The sequence below is a fragment of the Erinaceus europaeus genome, chromosome 14 (assembly GCF_950295315.1).
Source record: "Erinaceus europaeus chromosome 14, mEriEur2.1, whole genome shotgun sequence".
Classification (NCBI taxonomy): domain Eukaryota; kingdom Metazoa; phylum Chordata; class Mammalia; order Eulipotyphla; family Erinaceidae; genus Erinaceus; species Erinaceus europaeus.
In genome coordinates this window covers 86,286,146-86,302,524 of record NC_080175.1, presented here as the reverse complement: position 1 = coordinate 86,302,524, position 16,379 = coordinate 86,286,146, and the positions used below count along the sequence as shown (strand labels likewise).

The window sequence follows — 16,379 nt, the reverse complement described above, 5'->3', positions numbered from 1 at the left end:
TTATTATTCTTTGGATTATCCTGAGCTATAGGATTTCTTACTGATACATTAAACTATTCACCAGTTGTTTCATTGAGGTTATGAAAATTAGTAAGTGCTGTCAATTAGGACAGCGATTAGCTGCATAAACAGTGTTGGCTTATAAGGACTGCGTTCTCAGTTCTTACAGTATGCCTCTGATATTCACTAATAAAGCAAGCAGTAAGTTTTTTAATTCAGTTCTATCAAGGTCTCAGTCACTTGGGTTTGCAGCCCATTTTCTCTTTCATAGTCATTTATTTAATTAATTAATTAATTAATTTCCTCCCCCTTTAGTTGCCCTTGTTGTTTATCATCATTGTTGTTATTTGATTTTTGTTGTTGTTATTGCTGTCATTATTGTTGGATAGGACAGAAAGAAATCAAGAGAGGAGGGGAAGACAGAGAGGGGGAGAGAAAGACAGACACCTGCAGACCTGCTTCACCGCTTGTGAAGTGACTCCCCCTGCAAACCAGGATCCTTATGCCTGTTCTTACACTTTGCACCACGTGCACTTAACCCGCTGCGCCACTACCCGGCTCCCTCATAATCAGTTCTTATCCTAGAGTTGTTCATAGTTACTCCAAAGGAGGAAGGCAGGTAAGAAGAAAATACGAATGGGAGATAAAATGACAAGGAGGGGAGTAAGGGTCAGGGAAGGGAAGATCAGTCAGAGGAAGGGAAGAAAGGAAGACAAGAACACTGTCTACATAGCTGGCCAGGATCTTTCCAACACTGGCTAGAATAACTCCGCAAATGCAGAGTGGACACCAATTCCTCCTCAGTTTTTACCTGTCTCCTATCACAGTGGCTAGCCTTTCCTCATCGTAAGATCACTGAGCACATAGGAAAGCAGGATTCCCAGAGAGTAAGGGTGAGGGGGTTTGCAATCCATGTTTTCAATAACATTAGACTAATGATGTTTTACACTTAAGCCTGGTGATTTGAATCACTACAGCTGGATAAAATACAGATTAATCTATCCCCAAGTCTCTTATCCACAAGTTCTGGGATGTGGTCCAAAAATTTACTCTTCTAACAAGCTCCCATGTGATGCCCAAGTTCCAGAATTCTGGATTCTGGATATTACACTTTCAGAACCATTTTATTAGATATTGCTAATGACCAGAAGAGTGGGGCCAGGCAGTGGCGCACCTGGTTGAGCGCACATGTTACAATGTGCAAGGACCTGGATTCAAGCTCTCAGTCCCCACCTGCAGGGGAAAAGCTTCACAAATGGTGAAGCAGTGCTGCAGGTGTCTCTTTCTCTCCCTCTCAATCTCCCCCTTCCTCTCAATTTCTGGCTGTAAATAAATACAGATCATTTAAAAAATGTAAAAAAAAAACAACCCAATAAATAGAAGAGTGTATTACATGTTTGTCTTAAACTGTCATTGAAATGTTTTCATCTCTTTCCGTATAATTATCCCAATTAAGACACCTTGCAGTTATTTTTCTGGGAGCCAGAAGTGCGATTAAAGCATACCTCTGTGATGTCAGTATAGAAGGGAAGAGAATGATGCCTGATATAGACTGCTTTACTCTAGCCAGAGTGAAATAGTCCAAATCATGCAGACACAGTCAGTCACCTCTGAATTGTACACTACAAAGAGTTAACGTCACTCAAAAGAGTAAGATGGGAGGCAGCACAATGGTTATGCAAGTGAGTTTCAAGCTTGAGGATCTGAGTTCCCAGGTATATAAACCAGAGCTGAGCAATGCTCTGGGACAATAAACGAACAAACAGGAGAGCAAAAGCTAACCGGAGAACCCAAAGGAGACGTTCAATGCCTGTATTTCTGGCTCAGAATCAGATGTCTGCTTTGTCACCACATCACACCTAGTGGAATGAACAAGAGCTCATTTTATAAAGCTGATCCCGGCACGCCCATTGTTTAGAGATCCAAATTGGGCCATCGGGGCTTCAGGAATGATGCTTTGCAGCTCGATCCTGCCACTATAAACTTGACGGTTGCATCACTACTTTCATGAGGAATTTAAGGGGTGTGACTGCATCCTTTCCAACCCTGCATTCCACATGTGACAAAACCGATCCAGCTGTTTGTCTGAAAGAAATTCCTTGCTGTCCTTAAAAATTAAAAAGCAAGTGGATATCCATCCTCCAGGGGCAAGCCTCCAGCTGGAACAGGGTACAAGCGGTTGCGAAACAGAGACAGTGCCCTGGAAAGCATCTGCTTTTCAATTCTTACCTCGCCATAGGGGGGTTAGCCCCATCTTGCTTTTTGAAATGGTAGATTCTGGATGGAGGGTACTGGCTTGGCCCAAAGCTCTTGAGAAGTGTTCATCCACTACTGACCCAATGTCTCCCTGGAAATAAGTGAAAAGGACACAGCGAGAGTTAAGGTACTCCATCTCGGCAGGCTGGTCTTTCTCCTCCTCCTCCTCATCCTCCTCCTCCTCCTCCTCCTCTTGTTTGTTGGGAAGGGTCACTTCAAGAGAGTCCTGCATCTTGCTGTATACCGCTAACTTCTTCTGGGATGGAATAAACAAAACACAGTATCAAACACAGTTTGTAAAAAAGAAGGCATTACCTAGTTAGTTTTCAATAAGAAAAAATCAAATATTCACATTTGTTTACAAACTGATTCTTCTTCATCTGTTTTGCCCTGCTCAATCCAACCTTCTCCATCCTACCCTTTCAAAACAAACCCACTGTTTCAAATTTGGTCAAAAAAAAAAAATGTCCATTATCAGATGGTGTATTTTCAATGTGGGGAGAATAATTTTTCTTTTTAAAAATCTAGATTTATCAAATAGAGAATACCTTTTTTTTAATGACAGATAAATTCTAATTTTTCTTGTCATTTTACATTCTAAAGATTGAATGTACATAAACATTATTGTTTGTGACATGGAGGAATGGGGAAAAAGGGAACTTAACCATCTGGGGAAGGGATGGAGAAAAGAGCTTTTCATAAATGAAATAAACTAAAATAAAAGCAGGAATGTAGCATCTTAGGAAAGGACTTGGCAGATGTACTGAACTCATTTCTCAAAAATCAAACTAAAATGGGAAAGTAAGTCTGTGTGAAGATCCATTTTGCATGGAACATATTTTACTGATGTTCCATGTTCCATAGAGGGGGGAAAGGTATTATTACAGCTTACTGAAAATAATGCCAGAGACTAACAATGACTGCTGCTACGACTTTCAGGAATGAGTAAAAATTGATCATTTCTTACATAGATGACAACGGCTGTAATAATGTAGAGTTTATGTCAGGCAATCTATTATTACCTCATTTAATTGTTTTAAAGCTATAATGTAGTTATTATCACTGTCCATATTTGAAAGATAAATAAGTCAAGAAGTAGTGGACTAACATGCTAAATTTCACAGAACATCTAACTGGTGGGACCCAAATGTGTAATAAAAATATGCAAGTGTAAACATGCATGAGCATGTATGATCAATAGAGGAAAAGGTGGGAGAAAAGCTGGGGGTTCTAGTGTGAAGGGGTAAAAAACAAATAAATAAACAAGCAAATAGAATGTTATGCTTTACATTTTATCCTGGGGTGTAAGAATGTGGTTATCTTCTCATTTCTGATTTTCACTGTTTTCAAACATTTTTCACTGAGAACTACTTTCATAAACTTTACTCCTATAATCAACAACTTTAAATTGACATACACACACAAACACATGTTATACTAAAGACTTCAAATCCATTTTCCCAATGGTGACATTACTTTCTGCCACCTGTATACTTGAAAACCCTGATCTTTTATCACACCAGTTCCTTATCTCTGAAAGGAAGACATGCTAGAGCTAGAATGAGAAGAAGAAGAAAAAAAAGCAAGTCATTCTCAACTGCTCAGTAAGCACACAGTTGTGCAAATGTTTTCGAAGCATGTCACCCAGACTCTTATGGCTAAGGCAATTTTTTTTTTTTGCTTCAAAATCTCCAGCCCCAAATTGTAAATGAATTATTCAATAAACAAAACACTTCTTAAATGGCAAAATGTTGTTCTCCTGTGAGGTATGTCCTGAAATGTTCAGACATGTTACCAGCTGTTGGCTGACTGACGGTTACTTATAATCATATATAATGCCTTTATTCCCCACCAGGCTTATATATTTCACTGTTCCAGGTAGAGGTGTGTGTGTGCGTGTGTGTGTGTGTGTACATGTGTGCACATGTGTGTGTCTTTCACTAACAGTAGGTGACGCAGAGATGGGGGGAGGAGGCATCTGTAGCACTGCCCCATCACTCCTGAAGCTTTCCTCTTGCAAGTGGGGAACAAGGACTTGAATGCAGGTTCTTGAACATAGTACTGTGTATTCCACCACCTGGCTCTACATACTGCTTTTCATTGAAAGTGTTTGTCAACATGGCCACTGCTTGTTGAGGAATAGATAATTGATTTCTTACCAGTTGACAAGTTTTGCTGATGAACATTCCTTTGTAATAAAGGAATGGCTATATTCCTTATAACTTACACCTCACATATTTGAATGTGTATACTAAATTTCAGTAGTTAAAACACCACTGTAAGAAAATGGCGACTTTGGAGCCACAGCTGCTGTGAGCTCCAAGAGGCAGCAGCTTGCAACCAGGGATCTGCTGGATACGGTAGGATACTGGGCTGTCTATAGGAGGGTGAACACGGGCTGGTCAGAGTGACACCAAAATATAGTCCCATAACTCTCTTTTGGGTTGAAAAATGGAGGTCAGGGGGACAAAGGAAAATCCTTTGATTATTACTCATCTCACCCACCCCCATACCCCAGTACCAGCCCCCAGGGGCAGCCCAGCCACAGCCCCTCCTAGCAGGCTTCCTGCTAAGCTATTTTCTCTACCAAGATTCCTTGATCACCAGGGGTGTCATTCCAAGCCTCTTCCTTTAACTTCTCTCTCCCTCTCCCTCTCCCTCTCCCTCTCCCTCTCCCTCTCCCTCTCCTTCTCCCTCTCCCTCTCCCTCTCCCTCTCTTTCTTTTAAGTGGCTGGAGCTCTTTTGAGTGAAAAAATACCTGACCAATCAAAGCCTCATCCCTGCCTGGGAAAGACTACCTGGAAGTTTGTTTTGTTTTTTTGGATGCTTCTTACAATTGACTGTCTTTGCTCAGGCTGCCTGCAACCAATCGAGCTGTCCAAGCTATAGACTGACTGTAAGGGTTTTCTACTGTATTTTATTTTATTTTATTACTACTATTATTATATACGCATGTCCCTTTTCCATCCACCTTCTTCAGGTTGACCAAAATTAACCACTGTTGTTCTTTCCATTGCTAGGTGATTGGGTGTCCTATCCATTGTGAGAGGAATTTGTTTCTCTCTACCTCTTCTCTTCACTCTCCTTTTTCCCTCCTCCTAGCTAATTAAAACAAAAAACAAAAACTCTTTCCTTTCATTGCTCTTCCTTTTTTCTTCCACTCTTTTTTTTTAAAATTCTTTTCTTCCTTCCTCCTTCTTTTGTTTTCTGAATTCACTGACACTCGCTTATGAATTATTTTGGGGAAGAAATCTGACTCAGAGTGGACTCTTTGTGTGTACGTCTTCTCTACTTTCCTTTCTCCCCTTTCAATATCCAGAATTTATAGTGGACAGCAGATTTGCATCATTGTCTATTCTTGCTTTTCCTTTTTTTCCTGTCTCTTTCTCTTTAGTTTAGTTGCTAGTTTTTCTTGGACTGGAGGTATTGTTTGGCTAAATGTTATTGGTTGAACTGCATCAATCCGTGCCTCAGTTACTATTGTTGTAATTTCTGAGGTTGAAGACTGCACTTGTCATAAAGGTCTTTAGTATAGCATGGCTTGTACTCAAAACATAACAACTGAAGAACGACAGAACAGAGAAATAAAAAAACACATCAATAAAAAATGGTTAAATCAAGAGCAAATAAAACTGCTACCACAATGAATCAGGACAGGGGCCCAGAAGAAACTACAAATGAGTCAGAAGTAACCATAGATAAGAAAAGTATGCAAGCAATAGTAAGCCTAATAATCACAGAAACGAAGACAGCTATGGAGGAAAGGGCTATCAGAATTAGGGAAACAACAGAGGAGAATCTCAAAGAAAATACAAGCTACCTCAAGGTAATTAGAGAAATGAAAGCTAAAGTAGCTGAGCTAAAAGGCCAACTAGTAGAAAAAGCTAATACTATAACTGAAATGAAGAAAGAAGCTGAGGGAAGGGAAAGTAGGCTAACAGAAGCAGAAAACAGAATTAGCCAGACAGGGGACGAGCTAGAGAAAACAAAGGAATAGGTAAAAGTGCTCAAAAAGAGATTGAGAAACGCTGAAAACAACAACAGAGACATACGGGATGATCTCAAAAGAAGTAACATTCATATAATTGGCCTGCCAGAGGAAGAAAGAGAGGAAGGGGAAGTAAATATTCTAGAGGAAGTAATGGAAGAAAACTTCCCAGACCTAAATAACAGAAAGGACATTAAGATTCAAAAGGCCCAGAGAGTCCCAAACAGAATCAACCCAGACCTGAAGACACCAAGACACATCATAGTTACAATGAAAAGAAGCAAGGATAAAGAAAGGATCCTAAAGGCTGCAAGAAAAAAAAAAAAAAGTCAAATACAGGGGAAAACTCATAAGACTATCAGAAGACTTCTTCACTCAAATTCTAAAAGCCAGAAGAGATATCTATCAAGACCTGAGTGAAAAAGGGTTTCAACCAAGGATAATATATCCTGCTAGACTTTCATTCAAACTAGATGGAGGGATCAAAACCTTCTCAGACAGACAGCAGTTAAAGGAGGCAACCATCACCAAGCCTTCCCTGAAAGAAGTACTAAAAGACCTCTTATCAACAAGAACATCACTATAATACTTGCCATATATCAGAGCAAATAAAGAATTGTTGAATAATGGCACTACAATACATTCAATACATAATATCAATAAATGTCAATGAATTAACTTCACCCATTAAAAGTGGGTGATGGATCAGAAAGAGTGGGAAGATGGATCAGAAAACACAACACAACCATATGCTGCTTGCAAGAATCCCATCTGACCCAACAAGACAAACACAGGCTTAAATTGAAAGGATGGAAAACTATCATACAGGCTCATGGACTACAAAAAAGGGCAGGAACACACATTCTCATCTCTGACACCATAGATGTTAAATAAAGTAATAAAAGATAGGCAAGGTCATTACATAATAAGTAAAGGATAAATCAACCAAGAAGATTTAACAATTATCAACATCAATGCGCCCAATGAGGGACCATCTAAATACACCAAACACCTACTGAAAGAACTACAAAAATACATAAATAGTAATACAGTAATAGTGGAAGACTTCAACACCCTACTCTAAAACTTAGATCAAAGAAGCAGGGAATGAACAAAGAAACAAGAGAATTAAATGAAGAGATGGACAGACTAGACCTCCTGGACGTATACAGAGTCCTTCACCCCCCCAAAATTGGAATACATATTGTTCTCAAATCCACACAGTACATCCTCAAGGATAGACCACATGTTAGGCCACAAAGAGAGTATCAAAAAATTCAAGAGCATTGAAATCATCCCAAGTATCTTCTCAGACCACAGTGGAGTAAAGCTATCATTCAACAACAAACAGAAAATTATTAAAAGTCACAGAATTTGGAAACTCAACAACATACTGCTTAAGAACCACTGGGGCAGAGAGGCACTCAAGCAAGAAATTCAAATGTTCCTGGAAACAAATGAAAACGAAGACACAAGTTATCAAAATATTTGGGACACAGCTAAAGCAGTATTGAGAGGGAAACTCATAGCCATACAATCACATATTAGAGAACAAGAAAAAGCTTAAATAAACGACCTTACTGCACACCTTAAGGACTTAGAAGAAGAAGAACAAAGGAACCCTAAAGCAACTAGAAGGACGGAAATCACTAAAATTAGAGCAGAAATAAACAACATCAAAAATGAGAGAACCATACAAAAGATCAATGAAGCCAAATGCTGGTTCTTTGAAAAACTAAACAAGATTAACAAACCCCTAGCCAGACTTACTAAAAAAAGGGGAGAGGACCCAAATAAATAGAATTGTAAACTATAGAGGAGATATCACAACTGACCTAAATCCAGAAAATCATGTGAGGCTTCTCACATGATTTCTCACAAAGAACTATATGTCACCAAGCTAGAGAATCTGGAAGAAATGGAAGAATTCCCGGAAACACATGCTCATCCAAAACTGAACCAAGAAGAACTACATGCACCAATCACAGACAAAGAAATTGAAACAGTTATTAAGAATCTCCCCAACAACAAACGTCCTGGACCAGATGGCTTCACAAACGAATTCTACAATACCTTAAGGAAACAGCTAATACCTATACTTCTAAAGCTCTTCCACAAGATTGATGGAACAGGAACACAGCCTTCTACCTTCTATGAAGCCAACATTACCCTGTTACCAAAAGCAGATAAGAACACAACAAAAAAGGAAAATTACAGACCAATATCTCTGATAAATATAGATGTGAAAATATTAAACAAGATCCTGGCCAACCAGATACAGCAGTATATCAAAAAGATTGTTCATCACCATCAAGTGGGATTTGTCCCAGAAATGCAATGCTGGTTCAACATACATAAGTTAATCAATATCATTAACCACATCGATAAAAGCAAAAACAAAAATCACATGATTATCTCAGTAGATGCAGAGAAAGTCTTTGAGAAAATCCAACACCCATTCATGCTCAAAACACTACAAAAAATGGGAACAGATGGATAATTGCTCAAGATAGTGTAGTCCATATATAGCAAACCTACAGACAACATCATACTCAATGGACAGAAACTGAAAGCATTCCTCCTCAGACCGTGGAGTAGACAGGGCTGTCGATTATCACCATTACTCTTCAACGTAGTATTGGAGGTTCTTGACATAGCAATCAGGCAAGACAAAGAAATCAAAGGAATACAGATTGGAAGGGAAGAAGTCAAGCTCTCACTATTTGCAGATGATATGATAGTATACATAGAAAAACCTAAAGAATCCAGCAGAAAACTACTAGAAGTTATTAGGCAATACAGCAAGGTGTCAGGCTACAAAATCAATGTACAAAAATCAGTGGCATTTCTTTATGAAAACACTAAATCTGAAGAAGAAGATATCCAGAAATCACTCCCATTCACTGTTGCAGCAAAATCAATAAAATACCTAGGAATAAAGCTGACCAAAGAAGTAAAAGACTTGTATACTGAAAACTATGAGTCACTATTCAAGGAAATAGAAAATGATACCAAGAAATGGAAAGACATCCCATGCTCATGGATTGAAAGAATTAGTATCATCAAAATGAATATTCTTCCCCAGAGCCATATACAAATTTAACGCAATACCCATCAAAGTTCCATCAAGCTTCTTTAATAGAATAGAACATAAACTGCAATAATTTATCTGGAACCAGAAAACACCCAGAATTGCCAAAACAACCTTGAAAAAATGAAACAGAAATGGAGGCATCACACTCCTAGGTCTCAAGGCCACCATAATCAAGACAGCCTGGTACTGGAACAAAAATAGGCACACAGACCAGTGGAACAGAATTGAAAGCCCAGAACTAAAATCCGACACTTATGGACATCTAATCTTTGATATGGGAGCCCAAATTATTAAATGGAGGATGGAGGCTCTCTTCAATAAATAGTGCTGGGAAAACTGGGTCGAAACATGCAGAATAATGAAAATGAACTACCTTATCTCACCATAAACAAAAAATCAATTCCAAATGGATCAATGGCATGGATGTTAGACCAGAAACTATCAAACAGTTAAATAAAAACATTCGTGGAACACTTTCCCACCTAAACCTCAAGGACATCTTTGATGAAAAAAACCCAATTGCAAGGAAGACTAAAGCAGAAACAAACCAATGGGACTACAACAAATTGAAAAGCTTTTGCACAGCCAAAGAAACTCTCACACAAACAAGGAGACCCCTCACAGAATGGGAGATCTTTAGATGCCATACATCAGACAAGAGACTAATCACCAAAATATACAAAGAGCTCAGCAAACTTAGCAACAAAAAAGCAAACGAAACTATCCAAAAATGGGCAGAGGATATGAACAGAACATATACTACAGAAGAGATCCAAAAGTCTAACAAACACATAAAAAATTGCTCCAGGTCACTGATTGTCAGAGAAATGCAAATAAAGACAACACTAAGATACCACCTCACTCCTGTAAGAATGGCATACATCAAAAAGGACAGCAGCAACAAATGCTGGAAAGGATGTGGGAACAGAGGAACCTTTCTGCACTGCTGGTGGGAATGTAAATTGGTCCAGCCTCTCTGGAGAGCAGTCTGGAGAACTTTCACAAGGCTATACATGGACCTTCCATACGACCCAGTAATTCCTCTCCTAGGGATATACCTGAAGGATTCCATAACATCCAACCAAAAAGATATGTGTACACCTATGTTCATAGCAGCACAATTCGTAATAGCTAAAACCTGGAAGCAACCCAGGTGCCCAACAACAGATGAGTGCTGAGAAAGCTGTGGTATATATACACAATGGAGTACTACACAGCTATTAAGAACAATGAACCCACCTTCTCTGACCCATCTTGGACAGAGCTAGAAGGAATTATGTTAAGGGAGCTGAGTCAGAAAAATAAAGATGAGTATGGGATGATCCCACTCATCAACAGAATTTGAGAAAGAAGAACAGAAAGGAAACTAAAAGCAGGATTTGACTAAATCTGGAGTAGGCACCAAAGTAAAAACCCTGGAGCAAGGGTGAGGGTGGATATTTGGCTTCCCGGGCAGCGGGGATGTGGTGGAGTGGTGTGGGGGGGGTGGTAGGTGGGATGGGACACAGCCTTTTGGTGGTGGGAATGGTGTTAATGTACACTCCTATTAATTTGTAGTCATATAAATCACTATTTAATTAATATGAGAGGGGAAAATTGATTGAATGTCTCAAACTTCTTAAAGCACAGACTGAGTCTTTTTTTTAATATTTATTTTATTTATTCCCTTTGTTGCCCTTGTTATTTTATTGTTGTAGTTATTATTGTTGTTGTCATTGTTGGATAGGACAGAGAGAAATGGAGAGAGGAGGGGAAGACAGAGAGGAGGAGAGAAAGATAGACACCTGCAGACCTGCTTCACCGCCTGTGAAGCAACTCCCCTGCAGGTGGGGAGCCGGGGCTCGAACCGGGATTCTTATGCCGGTCCTTGTGCTTTGCGCCACCTGCGCTTAACCCGCTGTGCTACAGCCCGACTCCCAGACTGAGTCTTTTTAATACATAGGCTGAGTCTTTGATATGTTGACTCTCTCAAAAGCTTAGACCAGGGAGAACAGAAGCAACTGGTGGCACAGCTACATACAAATAATGTCAAAGGACATAAATTGTGGTGATTTTGGGTATTATACAACAAATCCTAACAAAGGAATTTTTCAAAGTTAACCCAATTACCAAATGTGATTATAACAATAACTTCCTATTGTCTCCTTGAACCCTAAAACAGCATGAACTTCTCATTTCCACTATAGAGCCTATATTCCCCCCAGTCCTGGAAAATTAGGGTGGGGCTCACTTTCCTGCATGCTTCTCTCAACTCATACCTAATAATATTGCATCCACCGATCCCAACCTAATCAACGCAACTAGTACCACCTCAGCACATTTCACTTCAGACTGTGTCCAGAGACTTCAGGTGTGGAATGATAACCCTTCAGCTTCATTACCCAGGTGAGACCTTTCCTTTCTTTTTTTTTTTTTTTCTCCTCCACGGTTATTGCTGGGCTTGGTGCCTGCACCATGAATCCACAGCTCCTGGAGGTCATTTTTCCCCCTTTTTGTTGCCCTAGTTGTTGCAGCCTCATTGCGGTTATTATTGCCATTGTTGACGTTGCTTTGCTGTTGGATAGAACAGAGAGAAACGGAGAGAGGAGGGGAAGACAGAGAGAGAGGGGAGAGAAAGATAGACACACCTGCAGACCTGCTTCACCGCCCTTGAGGCGATTCCCCTGCAGGGGGAGCCGGGGGCTCGAACCGGGATCCTTACGCCGGTCCCTGCGCTTTGCGCGAGACCTTTCCTTTCATAGTATTCTCTAATTCCATTCTAGGAAGTTCACTTCCTAACAAAATCCCAAAACCTAGATATAGACCAGGTTCCATGAGATAGAGCATATGTTCACATGTATCCATAAACTAGGGCAAAATATATACCTAAAAGCAAAAGTACACAATTGTCTGCAGTGAGTCAGCATAAAGTTCCTAATGAAATAGTATCTAATTAGACTTAGATACCCTCCTCGCCTACTTTCTATTACAATTCTCTCACTCACTCCAAAGCTAACCTTAGCAAAGCAAAGACTGCAAAAGCTGAATAAAAGCAAGAGACTGACATGTTTTAAAGATGACTTTTTAGTCACTATCAGGTCACCCCAACAGCTGGGGTAATATTGGGGCTGCTTGGAATGTTCCTACAGGATGTGAGCTCAGATCTACAGGGATGCAGAGGTCACATAAACTCCTAAGCTGAATATGGGCCCCAGACCAAAGCAAATCGATGGGGTTTACAGTCAACAATATTTACACCCCTTTCTTATATTAAGGAGCTACTCTCTTCCCTGATCCAGCTTTCTGGCCCTTTTCCAGCCATGATATCACCTCCCCAGACAATAACTTGGATCCACCTGCATATCAGATTTCAGGCTCAAAAAAAAAAAAAAAAAAACTAGTATAGCTAAAGACCCTCTGAAATATAACTAAAATATGCCTACTAGCTATCTACAAAATGGAGGACTTCCCCAACACTTCATCTGCAGTATTCCAGCCTTTAGGTCCATGACTGTTCAAGAATTTGTTTGGCTTTGTATGTTAACTCTCTTTTCAGCCACCAGGTTCCAGATGCTAGCAGGATGTGACCAGACTTCCCTGGACAGACAACTCCACCAATGTGTCCAGGAGCTCTGCTTCCCCAGATCCCCACCCTACTAGGGAAAGAGAGAGACAGGCTGGGAGTATGGATCAACCAGTCAATGTCCATGTTCAGAGGGGAAGCAATTACAGAAGTCAAACCTTCCACCTTCTGCATCCCACAATGACCTTGGGTCCATGCTCCCAGAGGGATAAAGAATAGGAAAGCTATCAGGGGAGGAGATGGGATAGAGATCTGGTGGTGGGAATTGTGTGGGGTTTTACTCCTCTTATCCTATGGTTTTGTTAATATTTCCTTTTTTAAATAAATAAATGAAAACACCACATAGACCATGTCTAAAATATGGACACCAGACTACTTGATCTCTGGTTACTCCTGCCTTCAATGTATTATAAAATTAAATGAGTATTTGGACTTCGTAGTCAAATACAAGCAATAAATCTCTGTGCAGATGAGTGATTATCCCAAGTTGTGCCATTTTAAGCATATGTACATACACTCTGCTCAAGATTCTGGCATTTTAGAATAAAGTCTTGTTTTTGTATCATAAGAAAATTAAAAAATACAGAGGGCCTCCAATGTCCACAGGTGTTCATTATTATATATGAAAATGGTTTCTTTTTCTTGCTAATGTCCAGCTCAGCATCAGACTGCTGGAATTTGACTTTGCATGTAATTGTTTAATTTTAACATGAGTTCTTCAAATGAAAGAGCCCTGCTATGTTAATTATCCAAGGAAAGGCAATGTTTGATTTTACTCAAATTAGTATATATCCTTAGATGAAATCAAATTAATTAAAGCTATCCCCTTGTGAAAGATTTGAAAACAGCAAATCAGATACACTGACAATACAGCATTATCATTATTATTGATCAACAATGGCAATAATAAAATATTCTTATTTTTAATTGCTGACATTAGAATTTAAGCTGCAGATTTTCAATCTGTTTAGTATCACACAATTGCATAAAGACCATATAATACCATGCCTTTTTTTTAACCAACTGTTCAATGGCAGGATGCAAATAAATTAATCCCAGGGCTAGGTGGTGGCACACGTGGTTGAGTACATGCACTATAATGTGCAAGTACATGCACTATAAAATGCACTATAATATGCACTATAATGTGCAATGGGTTCGAGCCCCGGGCCCCCAACTGCAGGGGGAAAGCTTTGCAAGTGGTGAATCAGTGCCTCTCTCCTTCTCTATCATCACCTATCCTCTCGATTTCTGGCTGTGTCTATCCAATAAATAAAGATAATATTTCAATAAACAGAGAAATTAATCTAACAGTTATACATGCTCAAGATGAAGTAGTGAAAATCAGCAGAATATTTCATCATATGCTCTATTTTCTAGGAAACATTCTTATCAGTAAATGCATTAATTCCCTCAATATATGTAATGGTTTATTTATACTCAATATATGTAATGGTTACCAGTACATGCATGCAAAAACATTAGTATTTAATCTGCAGACATTTTAAAACTTTAATAGTAAACACTAAGAAAACAAAAATGCAAAATTGAAACAGCAATGGATTCATCTGCTGGCAGTCATGTCATGAGAGAAGCGAAGCTTCAGCAAGTGTCTACTACTTATTCTTTGGTAATTGTAAATTAATTTGTTTTGTCTTTTTAAACTAACTATGCCACCTCTAGTTTTGTCATATTCCATTTTCACTTGATATTTGCTTATTGAGGTGAAATTTCCCCAGTACTATCTTCTTTTTGAGATAATATAGACTATTCAGAGGCCAGGCGGTGGTGCACCTGGTTAAGCACACACATTACAGTGCCCATGGACCTGTATGTTCAAGCCGCTGGTCCCCGCCTACAGGGAGGAAATCTTCACAAGTGGTGAAACAGAGCTGCAGGTGTCTATCTGTCTCTCTCCCTCTCTACCCTCCTCCCCTCTCAATTTCTTTCTGTCTCTATCCAATAATAAATAAACTTAAATTTAAAAAATTAAAAATATGGAGAATAAATCTCAAGTCATCAGAAACTGGATTTATTTCCTGAATTAAATCTGAAAGCCAACCCAGCCTATAATTAAAAAAAAAAATGCAATCCCTTTCTAAAAACATCCAGATCTCCAAAAATATTCATTCTTTTCTTGTAAGAAAAGCCATCAAAAGGAACTTTAACAGCCTGCCATCTAAACAAAGGAAAACAAACTCACACAATGTTCAGAGGAAAGGATTTGTCTGACAGGAGAAAGACTCCCGTGTTGGGAGTCAAATGTCATTAATTCCGCAAGATACAGGCCTACCAAACACCAAGTAATTACAGTGCAAATATAGACACTTTTTCCCTAAAGAAACAAAAATAATTTAATAAATCATTAGATATTTGGAAACAACTTTTTTCCCTCTCTTTGCTATTAGCCATGGCTATCTTCTGTTGGTGAAACAATTCTTTTATGTCCCAATCCTTGGTTGGAGTCTATAAAAAAGAACGGCTAGCACTGAGTTAACTATTTCAGATTCTAAAGTCCATTAAAACAGTGCAATGCGCTCTCTCTATATATATATTTTTTTCCTTTTTGTTGCCCTTGTTTTATTGTTGTTGTGGTTATTATTGATGTTGTTGTTGGATAGGACAGAGAGAAATGGAGAGAGGAGGGGAAGACAGAGGGGGGAGAGAAAGACAGACACCTGCAGGCCTGCTTCACTGCCTATGAAGTGACCCCCCTGCAATTGGGGAGCCGGCGACTCGAACCGGTATCCTTCCCCTGGTTCTTATGCTTTGTGCCATGTTCACTTAACCCGCTGCGTCACCAGCCGATTCCCCACAATGCTCTTTGTTCACGTTTTTTTGTTGGATAGAGACAGAGAGAAATTGAGAGGGTGAGATAAATACAGAGATGATAGACAGACAGACAGACAGACAGACAGGCAGACAGGCAGGCAGGCAGGCAGGCAGGCAGGCAGGCAGATAGACAAAGCTCTACTTCACCACTCATGAAACTTCCTGCCTGCATATGGGGCCCAAGGGTTTGAACCCCATGTCCTCATGCACTGTAGTGTGTGTGCTTAACTAAATGCACCGCCACCTGGACCCAATCACAATTTTTAAATTTACTTTAATAAAAGGTTTTTGAAACTATCTCAGAACTACTTGAAATTTTGCTCTTCAGTCTATTTAGAAGAGGAAGAAGCAAGTTAAGAGTGGCTCAGGATAAAAAGGACATTCGTCAGCCCTTTTATGTATTTTTCTCTCCCTTAACTCATACACATTGAAATAGTTTGTTAGACAAATCATTCCCAATTTAGGCATGGAACAAACTGCTCTACTTGGTTAAAATTCTCAAGTTAGTAAATGGCAGAGATAGGGTTAGATCTTATATTTTTTTCAGACTACAAAGTATATGCCAAGGAAATGGACTACTCATGGAAAATAAGTCTCTACACATTTATTTTCATAAAACTAATAAAATGAAGTTTGCAGTTAGCATA

General features: G+C 39.3%; 1 protein-coding gene across 3 annotated transcripts in view; it reads right to left on the bottom strand.

Moving 5' to 3' along the window:
• VGLL3 (vestigial like family member 3) overlaps positions 1–16,379 on the bottom strand; it is a 59,218-nt gene that overhangs the window by 33,268 nt on the left and 9,571 nt on the right. Inside the window, exon 2 of one of the 3 annotated variants that reach the window (XM_016192579.2) lies at positions 2,230–2,512. In XM_016192579.2, the coding sequence (XP_016048065.1) occupies positions 2,230–2,512 (283 nt within the window). The remainder of the gene's footprint in view (positions 1–2,229; positions 2,513–16,379) is intronic. The other 2 variants (XM_060172112.1, XM_060172113.1) reach the window with 2 other exon arrangements.